This window comes from Polypterus senegalus, chromosome 4 (genome assembly GCF_016835505.1).
Source record: "Polypterus senegalus isolate Bchr_013 chromosome 4, ASM1683550v1, whole genome shotgun sequence".
NCBI lineage: Eukaryota > Metazoa > Chordata > Cladistia > Polypteriformes > Polypteridae > Polypterus > Polypterus senegalus.
In genome coordinates, this window is record NC_053157.1 from 8,418,036 (window position 1) to 8,443,742 (window position 25,707).

Consider the following 25,707-nt stretch of genomic DNA (forward strand, 5'->3'; position numbering starts at 1 on the left):
GGGTTTCACGGGGCAACAGCAACCCCTACTGTCACAATGGTCAACTCAGGTTGGACGATGTGGAGACAAAGTCAGAGAGGTGAGATTGTGTTGGTTTGGACATGAGGAGAGAAGAGATGTTGGGTATATTGGGAAAAAGATATTAAAGATTAGGCTGCCAGGCAAGAGGAAAAGAGGAAGGTCTAAGAGGAGGTTTATGGATGTGGTGAGAGAGAACATGCAGGTGGTGGGTGTGACAGAGCAAGATGATGAGGACAGGAAGAGATGGAAGAAGATGATCTGCTGCGGCCTGTGGTGGGCTGGCGCCCTGCCTGGGATTTGTTCCTGCTTTGCACCCTGTGTTGGCTGGGATTGGCTTCAGCAGACCCCCCGTGACCCTGTGTTAGGATAAAGTGGGTTGAATAATGACTGACTGACTGACTGATTGATCTGGTGTGGCAACCCCTAACGGGAACAGCCGAAAGAAGAAGATTTAAAAATAATTACTTAGCTTGCTTTTAAGATTTGTATAAGTGGAAGGTTTCTCCAGACAAGTGGTGGTCAGTGTGTTGGTATGAAGGTCTATGAGGCTTGCCAATTACATAAGTATACTGTCTCGTCCTAATGGAGGGGATTACTTTTATACCAGAAGGTGGGGTAAAGTAATTATCACTGGAGGACCTCTGTAATTTCAGTTCTGTTCAAATTGCTCATGTCAGCAACTTTAACAGACAGCACGTTCACATCTCAGAATAAGATTACAAAGGCTTTTAGCTACTATAAGAAGTTACTAAAAATTACCCCAGGTTAAATTTCTCCTGGGTGAATCTACAAGTCAGTAAAACTGTCATTTCAGTGATTCGGATAGGACTTCCAGAAGTCCTCTGGAGCCTAATATATAAAAAAAAAAATGAAACAACATGGTTACTAATAATGGGGCGGTTGATATGGAGGGGTGTGGGATTGGGTGGGATGTTGCCTCAGAGATCTGAAGGCACATCGATGTATAAAATGAACCCTGAAAACACGGGGAGGTGTGAACGGACACATTGTTGTTATAAATAGGGGCTGCTAATGTGGTCAGATAATATGCACCAGTATATATACATTAAATACCAGTACTCCTAAGGCAAGGATGTGCGTTTCAGCCCACTTCAAGCACTGACTTTACCCCCACATCTTGACTTAAAAAATCCTATCTGAATAGGCCTTGTAATACCATAAAATGCCTGGAACGGCAGGTGGCTGTGCATGACTTTGTCTGTTATAACTGACTGTGGACCACCACAGGTTTATTTTCTCCCATAATTCCATAGACGCCCTGACGACACATGTGATGAAGACCATAGAGCGGCTGCTGCTTCACCACTTGAGGCCACAGGTCCGTCACGTCCCTCGACCCTCTGCAGTTCGCATAAAAGGAGAAGGTGGGAGCAGAGGATGCCATCATCTATATGCTACACTGATCCCTCTCCCACTTGGACAGAGGCAGTGGTGCTGTTAGAATTATGTTTCTGGACTTCCCTAGCGCCTTCAACACCATCCAACCTCTGCTCCTTAGGGATAAGCTGATAGAGATGGGAGTAGATTCACACCTGGTGGCATGGATCGTGGACTATCTTATATACTGACCTCAGTATGTGCGCCTCAGGAACTGCAGGTCTGACATTGTGGTTAGCAGCACAGAAGCGCCGCAGTGGACTGGACTTTCTCCGGTCCTGTTCAGCCAACATACATCGGACTTCCAATACAACTCGGAGTCCTGCCACGTGCAAAAGTTTGCTGATGACACTGCTATGGTGGGCTGCATCAGGAGTTGCCAGGAGGAGTATAGGAACCTAATCAAGGACTTTAGTAAATGGTGTGACTCAAACCACCTACACCTGAACACCAGCAAAACCAAGGAGCTGGTGGTGGATTTCAGGAGGCCTCATGGACCCTGTGATCATCAGAGGTGACTGTGCAGAGGGTGCAGACTTGTAAATACCTGGGAGTGCAGCTGGATGATAAATTGGACTGGAGTGCCAATACTGATGCTCTGTGCAAGAGAGGTCAGAGCCGACTATACTTCCTTAGAAGGCTGGCGTCCTTCAACATCTGCAATAAGATGCTGCAGATGTTCTACCAGATGGTTGTGGCGAGTGCCCTCTTCTATGTGGTGGTGTGCTGGGGAGGCAGCATAAAGAAGAGGGACGCCTCATGCCTGGACAAACTGGTGAGGAAGGCAGGCTCTATTGTAGGAATGAAGCTGGACAATTTGACATCCGTGGCAGAGCGACGGGCGCTGAGCAGACTCCTGTCAATCATGGAGAATCCACTGAACAGGATCATCTCCAGACAGAGGAGTAGCTTCAGCGACAGACAGACTGCTGCCACCATCCTGCTCCACTGACAGACTGAGGAGACCCCACACTATCTATCTATCTATGTAGACTGGAGTTTTTGTTTTACTTTCTTCATTGTCAACTGGCCATATCTCAAAGATACTCCTAATAGACAGATATTGTTTGGTTCCATTTATGTTAATCAGGTTGAAACTGCTTTTTATATTGTGTGTTTTATCAAGCACGAGTATATGTCATATATTTTGTAAAATGTGTAATTTTAACACTTCATTAAAAATTGAATGAAAAAATAAATGTAGTAGTAATGCCTCTATTAAAATTGCTGATACTAAAAAAACACCTTAACGTCTTGGCAATTTTATTCCATGACCAAATCAGTTTAAAAATATGGAAGGAGCAACCTTTAATTTATAAATAGCTCAAAGTACAAGTAGTAATGAATTATTCTCGACATTTTCTTTTTCATTATTGCAAAATATGCATTCATGTGATTTGATTCAACACAAACTGCTGTATACTGTAATATAAAAGACGCGTTTCTTTAAATGGAATATATGAGCCGAAGTGAACCTTCTCTATCTGGCTTAACTTCACGGGGCCCACTCATGCAAACACTGAAATTCTCCTTACCCTCATGTTGGATATTTCACCGAGGGACATGCAGGCTTCCAGCAGACTTTCACTGTGCTCGCTGCTCTCGGCTACAGCTACGAATTGTTCAAGGTACTTCATAGTCTCTTCAATATTTCCTTGACTGTCAAAAAAATCAAAAACATTAAATTAACATTTAAAACATTTAAGAACATTGTAAGCATGGAGGGACTGTCGCTTAAAGAACGCCATTTTGATGACTGCACTGAGGCTTCTCATGTGTTTTTGTTTTGAGAAATGAATGTTGTATTGTATGTTTTATGATAGTCGCATGGGAGGCAGCTAAAGGGTCTAAATGAGAGCAATTCCGGGCCAGACCAAGGGGAGGTGGAGTGCACTGACCTTTTTTCTCGCTTTCCTGCAGACCATTCACGGGAAATTCTGCCTGGCCCTGATGACGTCACTTCCGGGCCTGTTACCTCCGGTTCCAGGTATAATGATGTCACTTCCGGTGTAGAACCCGCGGACAAACCAGCCTTCCGGTTCTGGCCATTTCAATGAGGTCACGTCCGGGTCCGAGAGTATGAAAGAGGACCTTCCGCTTCCGCCCCTTGGTGACTTCACTTCCCTTTCTGGCCTTTAACCTCTCATAAACGATTGTCATGAAATCGCATCAAACCGCTTCCAGCTTGAATGCATCGCCGAGGTGGCGTATGTATCTCGCCAATGCTAGTTAAGGGGTATTCGATACGTACCAAGGATCGTATTGGAAGCGCTGGTCACACCATCTAGCAGTCATAGTGGAAACTACATCTGCCTGATGGAAGCAAAGTGTTTGTGTGGCCGTGGATTTTGGCTGCTAATTTTGAGAAACCGTCCAAATTTGAGGTAGGTTGTACTAAGATAAAAACACGTACCAGCTTATTGTTTGCTTGTGTGCTATATATTCAAATTAACTGTCTCCACTTAATTTAGCATCTGCTTGACAGCAAAAACACAAATAATTTCTTTTTTGAAATAATCTATACTAATAAAAGACAAAGCCCTCACTGACTCACTCACTCACTCATCACTAATTCTCCAACTTCCCGTGTAGGTAGAAGGCTGAAATTTGGCAGGCTCATTCCTTACAGCTTACTTACAAAAGTTGGGCAGGTTTCATTTCGAAAATTCTACACGCAATGGTCATAACTGGAACCTATTTTTTCGTCTATATACTATAATAGACTTCTGCTCGATGCCTGTGGGAGGCGGAGTTACACCTCCCACGTAATTTAGTGCCTGCCCATATAAGGCCGTCCGTCAGCGGCAATCCAATAGAAACACTCTACCACTAAATATTCACGGGTGAAGGACTGTGCTTATGCAGAGGAAGATGAGATGGTCAGGGTGGTGTTTGGCACAAACTCGGCGAAACTGCGACAGAAACTTTTAAGTGCCGGGTCTTAACTAACATTACATACAGCCATGGACATCACACGAGATGGCACCAGCACAGCTGAAAACCTTCGATGCATGTACACCGAACGGCTCACATGAAATGACGCAGTGCACAGACAAAAAGCAACAGTTCCAAAGAGTGCTGAACAAAAACTGAATTACACAATTGAGAAGGCAGCAAAAAATATGAAGCGTGTGATACATACAAGCATATTCATAAGTGCAGCTACTGCAGAAACAAAGCACACGGTGGAAAAAGTCAATGTCCCGCTAAAGGAAGACAGTGTAAAAAAAAAAACCCGTACATGCAGTGTGTCAGGTCTCAGATAAAGAGGAAGACGAGCTGTTTATTGATGCAGTAAGAAACAAATCGATGAATGAAACCTGTCATCTTTACAACGATTGACAAACACAGAATGTAACTTGAACACAACACATCCTACAAATACGAACCTGATTGAAAGAAATAATGATAATCAAATCCTTGATGACAGCAACACTCCTAACACTCACAAAACAATTACTGTATATTGACACTCATGTTACATTATTTTTAAAATGTTCCCTTTTCTTTTTCATAACTTCTACTTCTCCACTGCGAAGCACGGGTATATATATATATATATATATATCTATACTAATAAAAGGCAAAGCCCTCACTCATTCACTCACTCATCACTAATTCTTCAACTTCCCGTGTGGGTGGAAGGCTGAAATTTGGCAGGCTTATTCCTTACAGCTTCCTTACAAAAGTTGGGCAGGTTTCATTTCGAAATTCTACGCGTAATGGAATTAACTGGAAGCTATTTTTCTCCATATAATGTAATGGAGTTGAGCTGGATGGCCGTGGGGGGCGGAGTTTCGTGTGACATCATCACGCCTCCTACGTAAGTACGTAGAGAACAAGGAAGACCTCCAAACAGCGCTGAACAAAAAACGGCATTTCACAAATGAGAAGGCAGAAAAAGATTATGAAGCAAGTGATGCATACAAGCGTATTCATAAATACAAGCATATTCATAAGTACAGCTACTGTGGAAACAAAGCGTGAACCACAAGTTTATATTAAATTAAGTTCATAGACAGGCTGCCGCTGGCGTTTGTAATTTAGTGCCTGCCCATATAAGGCCGTCCGTCAGCGGCAATCCAATAGAAACACTGCTGCTAAATATTCAAGGGTGAAGGACTGTGCTTATGCAGAGGAAGATGAGATCGTCAGGGTGGTGTTTGGCACAAACTCAGCGAAACTGCGAGAGAAACTTTTCGAAGGCAGCAAAAAAATACGAAGCGTCTGATACATACAAGCATATTCATAAGTGCAGCTACTGCGGAAACAAAGCACACGGTACAAAAAGTCAATGTCCCGCTAAAGGAAGACAGTGTTAAAAAAAACCCCGTGCATGCAGTGTGTCAATTCTCAGATAAAGAGGAAGACGAGCTGTTTATTGATGCAGTAAGAAACAAATCGATGAATGAAACCTGTTATCTTTACAACGATTGACAAACACGGAATGTCACTTGAACACAACACATCCTACAAATACGAACCTGATTGAAAGAAATAATGATAATCAAATCCTTGATGACAGCAACACTCAATAACACTCACAAAACAATTACTGTATATTGACAATCATGTTACGTTATTTTCAAAATGTTCCCTTTTCTTTTTCATAACTTCTTTAACACACTACTTCTCCGCTGTGAAGCACAGGTATATATATATATATCAAATAGATAAACCACACGGCGTGGTGCAATGGTAGTGCCTTCGCCTCTAGCGCCGATGACCGAGGTTCGATTCCCAAGAGGGGATGCACTGAGTATGTATGCGCGCATTTTTATTCATTTTACCTTCGCATCCCCTTGGTTTGAGATGTATGAAAAATATGAGGTTAACAGAAAGACAGATCACCAATTGAAGCTTTATGAATAATGGATACTTTATTCGCCATCAATGATTGTTTTGGTAAAGCCATACTCAGTGTATTCATTAGATGAACGGTAAAAAAGTAAGAGCGAGGGGAGGGTGACTTATTGAGGCACGCAGGCAAAACCACAATAGCACGCGGGCTCGATGTACTGTAGTGCGCGTGAACTCGATCTGAATTGCGCGATCACATTCGAAAAATATATCTTTTCAAGTTCTATTTAGTCCATATGTGTCAAACTCAAGGCCGGGGGCCACATCCGCCCGGCGTAATTATATCCGGCCTCGAGATCATTTTATATACTGTATTATTGTTATTAATGGCCCGGGGATATGAAGCGCTGGTAACACAATAAACTACAGATCCCATAATGCAGCGCTTCAGCTGCCTTGCCGAACACTTACCGCGTTAATCAAGTCTAGCTTATGATGCTGCAAGTTATTGCGAAGCTAGCCCACACGATGCCAAAGAGAAAAGGTGATTCTGAACATAGAGCCTTTAAAAACCGATGGGAGGCTGAGTATATGTTTACTGACATTGCCGGTAAACCCGCGTGTCTCATTTGTGGAGCTAATGTGGCTGTAATTACAGAATTTAATCTAAGACGGCACTATGAGAAAAAACATCAGGATAGCCTGAAAGACCTGAATGCAATGCACAAGATACAGAAAGCAGAAGAGTTAAAGAAGAATCTGACACTTCAGCAGATGTTTTACCGTGCAAAATCACAAAGTGATTTCAAGTGAAGCTACTTTTATGGGAGACACAAATGCACCAGTGCAACTTGCCCCACTTTCCCTGTTGCCAAGTAATGTTGAACCAAGTCGGCACAACGGTGTTCCCAAATACGCACTTTGCTGATAAACTGAGTTTGCACGCTTTGGTGACTTTGAAGAACAAAAAAAGAATTTTGAGTTGTTTCGCAACCCATTTGCTGTCGATGTGGAAACTGCACCTGTGCAGATTCAGATGGAGGTGATTGAGCTGCAGTGTAATGGCACACTGAAGGCAAAGTACGATACTGCAGGGCCCGCACAGTTTATTCACTCCATTCCGCACAAATGCTCCAGCTCCGTCTACATGCGGCTCGAACCTTGTGCATGTTTGGTAGCACATATCTGTGTGAGAAGCTCTTCTCAGTGATGAAGACTAACAAAACAGCACACAGGAGTCGCCTCACTGATGAGCACCTGCAGTCCATCCTGAGAATCTCCACAACACAGAACCTCACACCAAACAGAAACAAACTTGTGCCAAAAAAAGATGCCAGGCGTCCAGCTCTAAAAATGACATATGAGCAAAGACAACTGAATGATTTGATTTGTTATTGCTGAAAAGAACACATTTTATTTATATTTCCAGGTTTTGTTATGCAGCATGTTCATATTTGAATTTGTATAATTTTGACAGGATATATTTTTATGGAGAGCAAAATCTTTTGGGATATTTAAAATTTAAGTTTATTTTTATATAAAATTACATAAGAGTAAAGAAATTTGAATGTTTGTTCTTTTAACGTTTACTTTATTTCTAACTTGTATAATTTAGACAGGATATACTTTTATGGAGAGCAAAATGTTATAAGTTGTTTAAGGTTTGAGTTGATTTATTCGAATAATATTCCTGTCTGTTTTATTCATATTTATGTTCAAAAAAGTAAAGTTTTAAAAGTTTAGTTTTAGTGTGTTCAATAAATGTTTATCCTGTTCGGCCTGCAACCTAAAGTGTGTTTTGGATTTTGGCCCCCTGTGCAATTGAGTTTGACACCCCTGATTTAGTCGACACAAATATCTTTGGTTGGAATGTAAGGCGAATTTACTCTTTACATTTGTATGGTGAAGAAAAATGTATGCAATGATGCCTACATTTAACTTCCATTCCTACCAAAGATATTTCTGTCGACTAAATAAAAATCCTTCTATTTAAAATTTAAATAGAACTTGAACAGATACGATAGTTCATAATATCCACGCAGACTTACACGTAAGAGCGGGAGTCATCCGTTTTAACAAACAGCGAATTGCACTGATACGAAATAGCCTGCCCATTTAATTATTTAGGAATGGATAAATAAATTAAGATTTTGTACAAATAATGTTTTTCATTTTTCTTCCTTGATGGATTCTGCCACCCCCAGCAACAGTTGCTCGCACCCCAAAGAGTGTATGTATGTGGATATATGTATATGTGTGTGTGTGTATATGTATATATGTAGATATGTATGTATATGTATATATATGTTTATATATGTGTGTGTATATATATATATATATATATATATATATATATATATATATATGTATTTGTGTGTGTATGTACATGTATGTGTATATATGTAGATATGTATACATATATGTATATATATGTGGATGTATGCTGTATATATATATATATATATATGACAGCAACACTCATCACTCACAACAGTGACAAAACAATTACATTGACAATCATGTTACGTTATTTTCAAAATGTTTCCTTTTCTTTTTCATTAACACACTATATATACTTCTCCGCTGCGAAGCGCAGGTATTTTGCTAGTTGTAAATAAATTTAGGCAACAAGAGGTTAAAGCAGCCATATTCTACAAAACACGTCAGTTCTGTTTTGGACTCAAAACCTTTTTATGACCCCAATAGATATTACATGTTTTATAAATATTATATGTATCAATAGTATTACTTATATAATATGCTTTACATAGTGTTTATAAGAAGTATTCAGTAAATTGGAAGATTTTACCTTTTTTATTATTACACAACACTGAATACCAATAGAGTTAAGTTTTTTGACACTGATCAACAGAACAAGACTCTTTAATGTCAAAATGAAAACAGATCTCGTCAATGTGGTCTAAATTTACTATAAAAATAAAACATAAAACAACTGATTACATAAGTACTCATCCACTTTAATATCCATTCATCTATTATCCAACCCGCTATATCCTAACTACAGGGTCACGGGGTCTGCTGGAGCCAATCCTAGCCAACACAGGGCGCAAGGCAGGAAACAAACCCTGAGCAGGGCACCAGCCCATCGCAGGGCGCAGGCACACACACACAGCACACACTAGGGACAAATTAGGATCGCCAGTGCACCTAACCTGCACGTCTTTGGACTGTGGGAGGAAAGCCATGAAGACACGGGGACAACATGCAAACTCCATGCTGGGAGGACCCGGGAAGCGAACCTGAGTCTCCTAACTGCGAGGCAGCAGCGCTACACACTGCGCCACCAGGCTGCTCCCACTTTAATAAGACATCCCTAAATCAAGCACTGATGTTAGAAGTCACACAGTAAGCTAAATGGAGGTCACCTGTCTGGGGCCTCAATTGACTGTGGTCAAAATGCAACGGAACATGGAAGGGCCAAGTCGTGCTGAGTCAGTATGGTGGTCTAATCCACACAATGAAGACAAAAGAACACTCTAAGTAACTTCATGAAAAGGGGATTGAACAGCACCAGTCAGGGGATGGAGACCAAAAATATCCAAGTCACTGAATATTCAGATAAATCAATCCTAAATAAATGGGAGAGTACGGCACGGCCGGAAATCTGCTAGAGCAGGACGTCCACAAAAAACGAGTGATCGTGCCAGAAGACGACGAGTGAGGGAGGCCACCCAGAGACCTCTGAGAACTCTGAAGGAGTTACAAGCTACAGTCATGAAAGGAAAGACTGTGCAGACAACAATTATCACCTGCATGCTTCATCAGTCGCAGGTTAATGGGACAATGGCGAAACAAACAAACAAAAAAAAAAACATAAACTTTATGTTTATGGTGCAGTTTACCAGAAGGCACATGGGAGACTCTGAAGTCATCTGGAAAAAGGTTCTCTGGACTGATAAGACCAAAATGGAATGGAGGCTTTTGGTCATCAGAATAAACACCAATTACACTGCACATTATCACAATCACATCATCCCCAATATGGAGGAGAGTGATGGCATCAGGCTGTGGGGATGCTTCTCTGTGGCATGTTTTTTAAAGGGTAAAATGCAGCAAATATGGAGAAATCCTGGAGGGAAAAATGTATGAACAATTCTGCACACTGGACCCCCGGAGGTTGTGGCAAGTATGAGAATGAAGGCGAAACTGAGTGCCATTATGAACAATGCTGCACATCTTCTCTTTGACACACCAACACTGAGGACTTTCACTAAGTGAATTATTTATCACAAGTGTGCCAAGAACGTGACAGGGGGTGCTTTATACCAACAGTATTAGGTCTGTATAGTGCCTTACTGGGACTGGCACTGCCAAGTCAGGAGTTTTCTGAATTTTAAAAATTTTCTTTCTTTTCAGTTATTCTTGTGTGTGTTTAGACCATAGTGTGTGTGTGCATATTTATTAATCTACTAGCCATGTGCGCCCAACTACGTTGAGCGTGTTAAAGTTGTCTGTGAAGGGCTCCCTGTTTAAACGCGGCTGCCAGTCGTGAACTGGGCCCTTCGTCGCACAGTATTATGATTTTTTATAAAGGAAACAAAATTACAAAAGAAAACCCTTGGACATTGATTCGATAGGAACGACCTACTCTGAATCGCTGTCCGAATCGTAATTATGTGGTGGTGTAGGAGCATTTCTGCTTCTGTCCGTTCACAGTCCGTCTTGTTTTCACGACGCTGTCGTTTCCTCTCACGATGTCTTCTCAACCTTTCTCCAATCTCGCAGGTTGCTTTGTGGAAATCCAAAGAGTAAGGCAATATACACGGAGCAATGGTTATAAAAGGGGAACACATAGGTATCCCGGCTCTTTAAAGCATAAATAGGGATCACTTCACTGACATGTGAGCAAGCCACGGTACAACTGTGAGACGCGCAGCACTCGCCGGCTACAACGTAACAATAATTTCCGGAACGTGCTGTTACGTTGTCATTTATTTTACCCACTGTCTTTCTTTCATTCATATGTTACGTAGGCACGTTTATCTTTGCCAATCTCATTCTCTAACCAGGCCTCAGGAGCTAACCAGCGTAACACTGTCCACCACCCCTTTCGTTATTACGGCACATTGTTGACATCCGTGAGTAACAACAATGTACTAAACTGGACGGTGGTCTACGCATGCGTGGAATTCGCGGACAAACAAAGATCAAGATCTAAATGAAGATCTCTTTAGTTAATTTAAAGCACAACAATTTGTTTAGTTTGAATGTCTGTGTTTTGAGGTGTGACTGGCGTACTACAGTCTTCAGTAGTATAAGCCTGCAGGAGATTCTTAATGCAATGCCTATGTTTTAGCTGTCTCTCTACTGCCATCTAGTGCTTCTTCTTCTAATTCATTCGCGGACAAACAAAGATCAAGACCCAAATGAAGATTATATATGGAGATCCTTTTATATATTTAAAGAGCTACTATAAAATGTTATTTAGGGGTGCAGGGGCAGGGAGACTGGTCAGAATTGAGGGAAGGATGAATGCAGTCAAATCCAGAGAGGTCCTTCAAGAAAACCTGCTCAGAGAGTAAGCCACCACAGACTGGTGCAACGATTCACCTCACAGCACAACAATGAACTGAAGCATACAGCCAACACAACACTGGAGTGGCTCTGGGATGAGTCTGTGAGTGGCCCAGCTAAAGCCCAGACTTACAACCCATAGAGCATTTGTGGACAGACCTGAAGATGTCAGTTTGTAGATGTTTCCCATCCAATCAAATGAAGCTTAGCCAAATCCAGGAGTGCAAAGTTTGTATGGATTTACCCAAGATAATGTGAAACTGGAATTGCTGCCAAAGCAGCTTTTATAAAGTGCAGAATGAAGGGTCAGAAAGCTTCTATGACTGACAGGTGTCATGTTAACAACATTTTAATACATTTAAAAACCTTACTGAAAGCATGTTTTCACTTTGTCATGATGGGTTATTGAGTGTAGATCGATGAGCAAAATGGCAAATGTATCCATTTAAAATCAAAATTACAACATAATAAAGTGTGCAGGAAGTGAAGATGTCTGAATACTTACTGGATCATTTTTAAGTAAGTCACATACTTTATCCGTCTACCTATCAACTACATAGTGCCTTTCACATCTATCTATCTTATTATACAGCGCCTTTCACATCTATCTATCTATCAATCAATCCATCAATCATAGAGTGCCTTTCCTCTATTAATCTATTATATAGTGCCTTTTAATCTATCTATTATATAGTGCCTTTCACATCTATCAACTATATAGTGCCTTTTACATCTATCAATCAACCAATCAATCTATCAAACATAGAGTGCCTTTCCTCTATTAAACTATTATATAGTGCCTTTCACATCTATCAACCAACTATATAGTGGCTTTCACATCTATCCATCAATCATAGAATGCCTTTCACATCTATCTATCTATCTATCTATCTATCTATCTATCTATCACAGAATGCCTTTCACATCTATCTATCTATCTATCTATTATATATATAAAACACGCTACATCCTAACACAGGGTCACGGGGGAACAAATCCCTGGGCAGAGCACCAGCCCACTGCAGGGCACACACACACACCCACATACCAAGCACACACTAGAAACAATCTAGAATCGCTAATGCACCAAACCTGCAAGTCTTTGGACTGTGGGAGGAAACCGGAGCACCCGGAGGAAACCCACACAGACATGGGGAGAACATGCAAAATCCACACAGGAAGGACCCGGGAAGCGAACTCAGGTCTCCTTACTGTGCAGCACCACTGTGCCACCGTGCTGCCCCTTCTATTATATAGTGCCTTTCACATCTATCTATTTATCATATAGTGAACTTCCTATCTATCTGTATAGCACTTTTCACATCTATCTATCTATCTATCTAATTATATAGTGTCTTTCACATCTATCTATCTATCTACTATATAGTGTCTTTCCTATCTATGTATCAGTTTTGTAAAGAAGAATGGGGAAACAGGGCAGCATGGAGATGTGCAAAGCTGACAGAGAGACAGAGACCTATGCACAGAGACTCAAGGCTGTCATGGCTGTGATTTACTAAACACTGATATGAAGGGGGCAAATACTTATGCAATCAATTATTTTGTGTTTTATGTCTGTATTTAATTTAGACCACTTTTACTCTGACATTAAATAGCCCTTTTCTTTTCATCACTGTCAAGAATAAGACAAATAAGACAAAGAATAAGCCACCATGGTTCAATCCTGTATAACAATAAAATGTGAACACGTCCAAGGGGATGAATACTTTTCACAAGCACTGTATGTTTTTGTGTTCTGTTTGATTAAAGTTTCCCTCTGAAGACAAGAGTAGTGATTTCCATTATAAATATAGGAAACCTGAGCACTAGCAGTACAGATGATATTGTTATATATTTGATATCCCTGCTGTTACATTTCTCCTAACACGAAAGCTGTGCTTCTGATGTTTCTGCCAATGTGTTGACTTAGTAGCAGCCTACTAGATTACACTTTCAGGAATTAAAAGATTGTGTGAGGAAACAGAATCCTCTGGTCCAGAGGTTAAGAATGAGATGTGCAGACTATTTGTGTATCAAGGTGTTTCCAATTTCCAAAGGGGAAAACAGGACTGTTAACACCCACCTCCCTTGACAACTCTCCAATTATGTATATCACACTTGGCCTACTGTTTGCAGTAGAAGTAATCAATAAAGGATGTGGTTGAGTGAACATAGATTTTGGTTGAACCAATGCATGAAAACTTAATCATTTGTTCAGAGTAGAAAAATCAAATAGAGCAGGGATGAAACAGCCACTCAGGGGTTTGTCAATTGTACCACCAAGTTTGTGGGCCTGAGCTGCACGTAATAAAGCAAATGGGATTGGTGACAGGTGGAAATCTAAAAAGGCTGCTTCCATTTCATGAATTAATGTAAACACTACCCATGTAATTATTTTTTGTGGTCATCTTTCAAAATTTCATACAAGAACCCACAAGTCCAATTTAATGAAAATACGACGCTTACTGGGGCGTTTAATTGTATATAAGGGGAATATATGAATGTGGAGAAAAACAATAAATAAATAAATAAATAAATGAGAGCATGATCCAACAAGTGGAAAATTGTATTTGGTTTAAAAATGTTAAGTTTAAAGATCCATAAAAAAAAAGAATACATTTTTTTGCTGACTGGCACAAAGGGAAATTATAACCTATAATACACTCTTTACTGGGGGTTTGATATAGAAAAATATATATAAATTGCATGACTTTAGTTTTGAAATTGAACATTTTGTTTTGAAGAGCTGTAATTCTCACATAAAACATATAATTAGATGATTTTTTTCCTTTTTTCCTGCTGCAGATAAGCATCCCCACAGCTTGATGCTCCCACTCAAATGCTTCATGGTGGGGGTGATCTGTTAGCGATAATGTGATGTGTCTGGCTTACACCAAACATGGCCTTTAGTCTGGTAGCCAAAAACTTAAAAAACTTAAATTTTGGTCTCATCTGATCGTTAAAAAAAGCCTTCCATCTGTCTTCAGAGTCTTCCATGTGCCAACTCTAGTCGAGATATACTCAAATGTGGCACTTGGTGCCAAGGCCAACCTGCCATGTTGTTCTGCTTGCCTAAGGTAAAGTCATCCCTGATGGAGGATCGCAGGAATTGTCAGGTAGAGGGGGTCATTTCATCGCATTGGCTGGCCCAGCGCTGTCTCAGCTGTGGAATGGCGAATTGGGGGAGGCAGCTTGATGGCCGAGGTCTCCAGGACTCTAAACAAATCCAAATCATATTATGGGATATCATCTACTGTTGCATTCTGCTCTGTACTTGTAAATTTGTTTTTATATTGTATCAAGGATTTGTCCTGCTCTGTGTATTGTATTGACCCCCTTCTTTCTGACACCCACTGCCCACCCAACCTACCTGGAAGGGGGTCTCTTTTATAAATAAACTCGGAGTCCTGCCACGTGTCAAAGTTCGCTGACGACACTGCTATCGTGGGCTGCATCAGGAGTGGGCAGGAGGAGGAGTATAGGAACCTAATCAAGGACTTTGTTAAATGGTGCGACTCAAACCACCAACAACTGAACGCCAGCAAAACCAAGGAGCTGGTGGTGGATTTTAGGAGGCCCAGGGCCCTCATGGACCCCGTGATCATCAGAGGTGACAGACCTATAAATACCTGGGAGTGCAGCTGGATGATGAATTGGACTGGACTGCCAATACTGATGCTCTGTGTAAGAGAGGACAGAGCCGACTATACTTCATTAGAAGGCTGGCGTCTTTCAACATCTGCAATAAGATGCTGCAGATGTTCTATCAGACGGTTGTGGAGAGCGCCTTCTTCTACGTGCTGGTGTGCTGGGGAGGCAGCATAAAGAAGAGGGACGCCTCACGCCTGGACAAACTGGTGAGGAAGGCAGGCTCTATTGTAGGCACAGAGCTGGACAGTTTGACATCCATGGCAGAGCGACGGGCGCTGAGCAGACTCCTGTCAATCATGGAGAATCCACTGCAGCCACTGAACAAGATCATCTCCAGACAGAGGAGCAGCTTCAGCGACAGACTGCTGTCACCGTCCTGCTCCACTGACAGACTGAGGAGACCCCACACTACGCGACTCTTCAATTCCACCCCAGGGGGGTAAACAATAACATTATACAAAGTTATTGTTTGTTATACCTGCATTGTTATCACTCTTTAAATTAATATTGTTCTTTATCAGTATGCTGCTACTAGAGTATGTGAATTTCCCCTTGGGATTAATAAAGTATCTATCTATCTATCTATTGTGGCACGCGGCTGGGGGTGGTATCCAGCCAGGACGCCCAGAAGAACCAGAGGAGGGCTTGCGCCTCCTTCAGATTACGAGGGGGCGACCGCCCTGGTGGCTTTGGGGACCACGGGTACAGAGCTTTGAAGCTCAGCCCTGTAGGGGCCCGTGGTCACCGCCAGGGGGCACCCCGATGCCTAAGGAGCCCTGGACCTCAGTACCTCTGCCACACCTGGAAGTGCTGGGGGGGAAGAGGATCAGGGACACCCGGAGTGCTTCTGGATGCAGAGCCGGTACTTCCGCCACACTGATTAGTGCCAGTGGAAGATTGCCGGGAGGCACCTGGAGAGCATCCGGGTGTGTATAAAAGGGACCGCCTCCCTTCATTCGATGGCTGGAGTCGGGTGGAAGAGGACAGAGCTTGGAGGAGAGGAGTGGAGGCGGACCAGAAGAGAGAAGAGGCATTGTGTAAGGGCCTGGACTTTGGGGTGATTGGTGCTGCGGCACAGGGTTGTGTGTGTCACTGTTGTCAATATTAGTGTAAATAAACGTGTGTGGTGCTTCAAGAACCATGTCTACCTGTCTGTGTCCGGGCTGTTCCCCACACTATCTATCTATCTATCTATTTGAACTGCCTTTTTCCAAGGTTTCTTCCATTTTTTCCCTACAAGGGTTTTTTTGGGAGTTTTTTCTTGTCTTCTTAGAGAGTCAAGGCTGGGGGGCTATCAAGAGGCAGGGCCTGTTAAAGCCCATTGCGACACTCCTAGTGTAATTTTGGGTTATACAAAAAATAAATTATATTGTATTGTGTATACTATGTGTTTTTTCTTGTTGCCAATATCTTGTAAAGCTGTGGCAGTTGGAGGAGCAGAGCCACAGTTGCTCTTTGCACAGTCTCACCAATTTGAGCCACCGTGGCTTGTAACTCTCACAGATCTCTTGCTGACCTCCGTCACTCGTCTTCTTGCACAATCACTCAGTTTTAGTGGACGAGCTGCTTGAGGCAGATTTACTGTTATCCTCTTTACATTTCCTAATGACTGAATTGACTGGACTCCAGTGGATATTCAGTGACTTGGATTTTTTCTTGTCTCCTTCCCTTGACTTGTGCTTTGCATGGAATTGCTAGGAGTGTTCTTTAGTCTTTGTTGTGTATGTTAGGCCCCCATACTGACTCACCACAAATTAGCCCTTTCACATTTTCTTTGCATCTTCAATTCAATCAAATGAAACCCCAGAGAGGTTGAACTAATTCTGTGACTTCTAAAACCAGCTGTCTGCATGAGGGATGACTTATGGGTGTCATATTAAAGGAGGTGAAGATTTATGCAATCACTTATTTTTCTGTTTTATATTTGTAACTCATTTCCACCCTTGGCAAAGATCTGCTTTATCTTTGATGTTAAAAAGATTTACTCTGTTCATTAGCCAGATTAAAATTGCTATAATTTATTACTGCAAAACAATAAAAAAGTGAGTGAACAATTTTTTAGGCATCCTATCAAATAAGAGAACCAGCCGCATTGGTGCAACGTCAGAAGCTTTGCATCAGGCACTGACATCCAAAGTTCGATCCCAGTAAGGCGATGCAAAAGTGTGTAGACCTGACGAGCTCCAATAAATGTGAAACACGTGTTGTGTACTCTTGTATCATTTGGCAGGTACTTATCACATATCTATGATCTGCTTCTCGAAACTGAGAGGACGTGGCGGATGTTTGTCAACTGGCCAAGCAACCACAAATGCTACCTGGTGGGTGACCAACCAAATAATCAGACACACATACATACACACGAGGGGGAATTCAAGCTAAAAGTTACAAAATGGGATTTATTAGAAAATGTGACGAACCTTAACAAAACTGCTAATGTAATTTCTCAGTGTAGTCTCCACCCTTCTCAATGCACTTGCGCCACAAGGTTCAAAAACGTTTGGGATACCAGCTGGGTAGTCCCTTTTAATTCCTTCAGATTTTTCAAACTTAAACAGGTGCCGTCTTGTAACACTCAACATAAGGCTGAGAACAAAACAAAACTACCGCTGTGTTCCAGCAAACAAAACAACAGAAGGCTTTCCTAGAGCTTTCACTCTCTGGAACGGGTCTCATCAAGTCAAGCCCCTTAGTGGAGGCACCCGGTATTTTTATAATGGGAGGACCAGAAGGGGCGGGGCTAATTTCCTTCACTTGGAGGTTTCTGGGAGCTGAGGGGAAAAAGGGAACCAGTTTAGAAACAGCGCCCCTTCTCGCTCTGGTGGGTTACCATTTACCCCGAATGAGCCCTCAAGGAGATCCTATATATATATATATATATATATATATATATATATATATATATATATATATATATATATATATACACACATACACACACACATAGTGGAACCTCAGGTATTATCCTATCACGTGCAAAAGTTCGCTGATGACACTGCTATCGTGGGCTGCATCAGGAGTACAGGAAGCTAATCAAAAACTTTGTTAAATGGTGCGACTCAAACCACTTACATCTTAAACCCAGCAAAACCAAGGAGCTGGTGGTGGATTTTAGGAGGCCCAGGCCCCTCATGGACCCTGTGATCATCAGAGGTGACTGTGTGCAGAGAGTACAGACCTATAAATACCTGGGAGTGCAGCTGGATGATAAATTGGACTGGACTGCCAATACTGATGCTCTATATAAGAAAGGTCAGAGCAGACTATACTTTCTGAGAAGGTTGGCATCCTTCAACATCTGCAGTAAGATGCTGCAGATGTTCTACCAGACGGTTGTGGCGAGTGCCCTCTTCTACGCGGTGGTGTGGTGGGGAGGCACCATAAAGAAGAGGGACGCCTCACGCCTGGACAAACTGGTGAGGAAGGCAGGCTCTATTGTAGGAGTAAAGTTGGACAGTTTAACGTCTGTGGCAGAGCGACGAGAACTAAGCAAACTCCTGTCAGTCATGAAGAATCCACTGCATCTACTGAACAGTGTCATCTCTAGGCAGAGGAGTAGCTTCAGTGACAGACTTTTGTCACCATCCTGCTCCACTGACAGACTGAGGAGATCGTTCCTCCCCCACACTATGCGACTCTTCAATTCCACCCGGGGGAGTAAATGCTAACATTACTCAAAGTTATTGTCTGCTTTTTTATTTTTTTTTTCATTTTTATTACTATTTAATTTAATATTGTTTCTTTGTATCAGTATACTGCTGCTGGATTAAGTAAGTAAGTAAGTAAGTATCTATCTATCTATCTAATTTCCCCCATAAGATTGTATACAAATACAATGAATCCTTTCCAGACCATATGAACTGTATGTAAATATATGTTTTGTTTACACCGCATAATCAAGCCGGTTTTTTAATGATTTTTAAGCACAGGGAGAAAATTAATATTTGAAAAATCGGTAATGTAATAAATCAGCAAGAAACATGCAACATTGTAACAATGCACTTAACGAACCAACACACAATCGTCCGTGACTGAAAACTGGAGGACCGTCCTTGCGCCTTCTCCTGCCAGACGGAGGGATGGGGGTGCACGGCACGGAGGTTGAAATGGGAGGAGAGGAGAAGGACGTCCATTCAGCTCCGTCCGTCATGCTAGTCTGCTGATTTCTCGTTCAGTATGCACTGCCCGCTCGTGTGCCCACCTCCAACTCGTCACTTGAGTCATCGTCTTTGTACAGTCCAGATGTACGTGTGTGCGGATCTGGCTGCTTTTCTATATATAATCCACTAAGACACCCGGCCACGGTTGTAGCGAGGTGAGAGGGGGGTGTGAACAAAGTGCAGGAGCATCTAAGAAGACGCATGTTTGTTGCGGATGCGAATTGCTGTATGTAGCGTGTAAAACAGTTTGCTAGAAGACTGCTTACTTCATTGTGTTTTAACCTCAGTTGTAAAGGAATGTTTTAAGGACCCCATGGGATACCCCTCGGTTTTGGCTGCTTTTCTATATATAATCCACCAAGATACCCGACCACGGTAGGAGGGGGTGTGCACAAAGGGTAGGGACTTAATGAGTGGGAGCGTACGAGTCACATTTAGTGGGAATTCCACGGCTTGCAGCCAGAATGGGGTTCAACAGCTTACCCACGCCTCTCTGCGCTGGGTAGACACACAGTCAATCTCATGCATAATTATTTATTGAATGCTAAACAGTTCTGGAAAGACACGGATGTCTAAAACAAGTTGGTGTGAGAATACAACAGTAAGTGAATGAAAAGATGGAACTCTGGAGAGAGCAAAATACAACACAATAGTGAACCCGCGGCATAATGCATGGCTCAGACGTGCATGTGAACTCTTACCACAGACAAAAGGGACTAACTGGGTGGTCGGTGAGTTTTTGCGTCCGGGCAAATGGGCAGGCAGTGTGAATGCCTAGAGAACAAGGGTAGACGCCAGCCGGTGAAAAAGGAGTGTTGGTGGGCAGGAAAACGTCTTCCGTGTTCCTGCAGGAGCATCTAAGAAGACGCATGTTTGACGCGGATGCGAATAGCTGTATGTAGCGTGTAAAACAGTTTGCTATGGTGCACGCGGTCGTGCGTCGCAACCGAAAACTCGGTTTTTAAAGACTGCTTACTTCATTGTGTTTTTACCTCAGTTGTAAAGGATTTTTTAGGGATCCCATGGGATACCCCTCGCAAACCGTTTCTCACGCTGCATATGGCGATTCACCTCCGTGAGAAACATGCCTCTATGAACAGTCAATGTAGCTCGGAGGTGCATGACATGCACATGACATTAACCTGACCTGCACTGCATGTGGCCTCTATGACAGACGAATATAAATGACGCCATTTTTTCTGTCGTTGTGTCCGAGTTGGTGGGCGTGGCCCTGCGAGTCGTCATCGTATCCAATGGGCTTGGAGTTGGTGGCCGTGGCTCCATCCTGCGTGCGCCATAGGTGTCTCACTTGTCGGCGGCTTAGTGAATCCACGCCCCTTCCGGCATGCTTTCCATGGTTGTCTTGCCTTAGTGAATTATATATATAGATTATACCATAGAATGCACAGCGTAATAGTAAACTAAATGTAAAAACATTGAATAACACTGAGAAAACCTTGAACAACAGAGAAAACTAACACTGCAAGAGTTTGCGCTATAGCGCTACGAACCGCTTGCTTAAAACACTTTTTTACTTCATGAGTTTTAAGCACAGGAAAAAAAATGAACATTTGAAAAATCTGGAAATTAATAAACTACCAAGAAAAGTAACATTGCAACAATGCACGTTATGAACCGATCGCTGTAAACAGAAGTGAAGTGGAGGTTAAAATCCAATAGGAAAAAGTCTTCATTAAATACAATGAGGTTAAAAAGATGCTCAAATCTGTCTCTTTAAAAACAAGCCCGGTGCATTCTTCAACTGCCTCTGGCCTTATGCAGCCAGCCCTCTCTCTCGCTTGCTCTCTCTCGCGTGTACAAACCAAAAAGGAAACTGGCTTGTTCGTATACCGAGTGTGTGGTTATGAACCGATGCAATAGCTTGGCGAACTTTTTGGTCATAACCCGATTTGTACGTGTTCAGAGATGTTCATGAACCAAGGTTCCACTGTGTATATATATATATATATATATATATATATATATATATATATATATATACAGGGTATATATATATATATATCTCTATATATAATCTTCATTTCGATCTTGATCTTTGTTTGTCCGCGAATGAATTACAAGAAGAAGCACTAGATGGCAGTAGAGAGACAGCTAAAACATAGGCATTGCATTAAGAATCTCCTCCAGGCTTATACTACTGAAGACTGTGGTACGCCAGTCACACCTTAAAACACAGGCATTCAAACTAAACAAATTGTTGTGCTTTAAATTAACTAAAGAGATCTTCATTTAGATCTTGATCTTTGTTTGTCCGCGAATTCCACGCATGCGTAGACCACCTTCCAGTTTAGTACGTTGTTGTTACTCACGGATGTCAACAATGTGCCGGAATAACGAAAGGGGTGGTGGACAGTGTTACGCTGGCTAGCTCCTGAGGCCTGGTTAGAGAATGAGACTGCCGAAGATAAAAGGTACGTGCCTACGTAACAAATGAATGAAAGAAAGGTCGTGGGTAAAATGAATGACAACGTAACAGCACGTTCCGGAAATTATTATTGTTACGTTGTAGCCGGCGAGTGCTGCGCGTCTCACAGTTGTACCGTGGCTTGCTCACATGTCAGTGAAGTGATCTCTATTTATGCTTTAAAGAGCCTGGATACCTATGTGTCCCCCTTTTCAAACCATTGCTTAATATATATTGCCTTACTCTTTGGATTGCCACAAAGCAACCAGCTAGATTGGAGAAAGGTTGAAAAGACATTGTGAGAGGAAACGATAGCGTCGTGAAAATGAGACGGACTGTGAACGGAGCAGAAATGCTCCTACACCACCACATAATTACGATTCGGACAGTGATTCCGAGTAGGCCGTTCCTATCGAATCAATATCCAAGGGTTTTCTTTTGTAATTTTGTTTCCCTTATATAAATTCATAATGCTGTGTGACGAAGGGCCCAGTTCACGACTGGCAGCTGTGTTTAAACACAGACAACTTTAACACGTGCAAAGTAGTTGGGTGCAATGGAGCGGTAGGATCGGCCATGACGGGAACCCCTGTGCGGTAGTGCGTTACACGGCGGAATGGAAAATTTGTTAGAGCAACGGTACACGATCAAGTTCTTCGGAGTGAAGGGGATCATCCACTACGAGTTTGTCCCGCAAGGACAGACCGTGAATGCTGCTTACTACTTGGAAGTCCTGAAAATGCTGAAAAGAAGCGTCGCGCGCAAGCAAAGGGACATCAAGGACAGCGGAAGCTTCACCATGATAACGTGCCCAGGCACACCGCCTTCATCGTGAGCGCCTACCTGGCCCGGGTGAACATTCTGGTGGTCCACCAGCCTCCCTACAGTCCGGACGTGTCGCCTTCTGACTTGTTCTTGTTTCCGCGCTTAAAATCAGCTCTGAAAGGAAAACGCTTCCGACTCGATCGAGGACATCCAAGCAAATGTCAAGGCAGCCCTTGCAACCATCCCGGAACAGGCCTACGTGGACGCCTACAAAAGTGTATTGATGCAGGAGGTGCCTATTTTGAAGACTATTAATTAGTTGTACCGATTTGCTCAATAAATTTGTCTTTTGAACAAAGGCTCATTACTTTTGAATCCTACCCTGTATATATATATATATATATATATATATATATATATATACACACACACACACACAGTGGTACCTCGGTATACATCCTTAATCCGTTCCAGATCCTTTGCAAACAGGACGTATACCAAACTAATTTTTCCCATAAGAAATAAAGGGAAAATGATTAATCCGTTTCTATGAAAAAAATCCTATTGTTATTGGCATATTATACATCGATGGGATTGTATAAAATAATTAAAACACTGCTTAATACTAATATACATAAATATAAAAGCAATTACATGAAATAAATGAAAATTTAACCTCATTTTACTTTTTAATAACGTCTTCGTTTTTCACAATCTTAGATACCGTCGTTCTCGACATACGGTATGCAGCAGCCAGGTCCCAGATACGCATGCCACCTTCACATTTTTCAACAATCAATTCAAATTTACATGAAAAAACACAAAATCACGTGAAAATTCACATAGAGTTACAGCGTGGGTTATTCACTGAATGCTAGCAACTGGCGCACTGACGCTCGTGGGCAGTCGTGACTTTGTCTCGAGAGAGATAATTAAGGATAGCGCGTGGTGTTCTAGCATGCGAGTTGTATTCCAAACAAAGGTCGTATACCAAGCAAACTTTTTCGCGTCCAAACAGGACGGAAGTGCTCCAGGTGTTTGATTGCCGACATCCAGCTGCACATTCTGGATGTTGTGAAACCAGTGCCCAAAGGGGGCCAGCTGCTCCCGCTGCAGAACCCCCTGGCGGCGCCTGCAGAACCAACAGGGCTGCACCGAACTCCAACTCCCATGAAGCCCTGTGGGAATCCGAGGCACCGCTGCAACCCAGGGAGGCTGCCATCTGGCATCCAGGGGGAGATATTGTCTTTCCCATGCTTGCTTATGTTCAATTAATCATAATAACTATTCATGGTGTCTCTAAAATCTGTACTGACCCCTACTCTCTATTCTGTTTCTTTTTCCGGTTTCTTTGTGATGGTGGCCTGCGCCACCTCCACCTACTCAAAGCTTCATGATGCTCCAACAATGATGGATGGATTAAAAGGCAGAAGTCTACGTGACCATCATCATCAAGTCCTTCCGTGAGAACCCTAAATCCAAAGAGGACTGTTTCATTTATGTTAGGTAGAATGCCCAGAGGGGACTGGGCGGTCTCATGGTCTGGAATCCCTACAGATTTTATTTTTTCTCCAGCCGTCTGGAGTTTTTTTGTTTGTTTTTTCTGTCCCCCCTGGCCATTGGACCTTACTGTTATTCTATGTTAATTAATGTTGACTTATTTTGCTTTCTTATTGTGTCTTTTATTTTTCTATTCTTTATTATGTAAAGCACTTTGAGCTACTGTTTGTATGAAAATGTGCTATAGAAATAAATGTTGTTGCTCCCCTGGTATATATGCTGCAGGGGAGTCCCAGCCGGGCATGGGCCCCGGTCCATCCATCTATCTATCTATCTATCTATCTATCTATCTATCTATCTATCTATCTATCTATATATATATATATATATATATATATATATATATATATATATCTATATATATATATATATATATATATATATATACATACACTATAGAAAAATAAAAACAAAATTTTTACATCAGGGGCCTAGGTAATAAATTTATTTTTAACCTCAGGGCCCTGTTTTAGAGAGGTTAAGATTAGAAAAAGAGAGGAATAGACCGTAGAAAAATAAAGAACTAAATTTTAACATCAGGAGCCTAGGTAATAATTTTATTTTCAGGATATACATACTGTCACAGATGTACGGGGACACTGCCCGGCTGGGACGCCTGGACAGTCCCCAACTGGGACAATACTTCTCCTTGGCCACGAGAGGGCAGCCTCCCGGGTCTATTTGGGGGCCACAGAGGCGGAGCTGGGATGCCCGTGAGAGGACGTGGCCACCGACAGGGGGCGCCTGGACAGTTGGAGAATCCTGGATGGAAGCACTTCCGTCACACCAGGAAGTGCTGCCGGAAATAATTCCAAGAAGACCCAGAGTGCTTCCAGGGGCTTTCCTGACACTTCTGCCACACCAGGAAGTGACGTCAAGGGGAGCACCTGGGGCTCATCTGGGTGCTGATAAAAGGGGCCGCCTCCTTCCAGACAATGAGCCAGAGTTGGGAGGAAGGAGACGAAGCTTGTGAGGAGGAGGAAGGAGGTCAAGAGAGAGAGAAAGAGAAAGGAAGAAGAAGAGGAAGAAAAGAAAGAGAGGTGCTGAGAGAAGGCATTGTGGTTGCAGTGGGAAAAATAAATAAACAAGTGTGTTTTGGACATGCTGGTGTCAGTCTGTCTGTGTCTGGGATTACGGTTTCCACAATACATACACATATATACATACATAATACAAACACACACTATATGTATTCCTAATTGATAAATAAGACCCTAATTTCTTTTATTAGATTTTTGGCTAAGGGAAAAGAAGGATTGGCTGTGGATAAATGTAATCATTGTGATCCTGGAAATTAAAATGTCTTTGAGTAAAGATCTGGTGACTGTTCGGTACAGTCTGGGCTGGGATGGAACTGCACTGGTTGAACTATCTGATCACCATTTCATTACC

The 25,707-nt window shown here is 42.2% G+C and overlaps 1 protein-coding gene across 2 annotated transcripts in view; it reads right to left on the bottom strand.

The window, feature by feature from the left end:
* Positions 1 to 25,707, bottom strand: part of ttc29 (tetratricopeptide repeat domain 29) — a 263,802-nt gene that overhangs the window by 14,146 nt on the left and 223,949 nt on the right. For both annotated transcript variants that reach the window (XM_039750219.1, XM_039750218.1), the window contains one exon: positions 2,955 to 3,078. In XM_039750219.1, the coding sequence (XP_039606153.1) occupies positions 2,955 to 3,078 (124 nt within the window). The remainder of the gene's footprint in view (positions 1 to 2,954; positions 3,079 to 25,707) is intronic.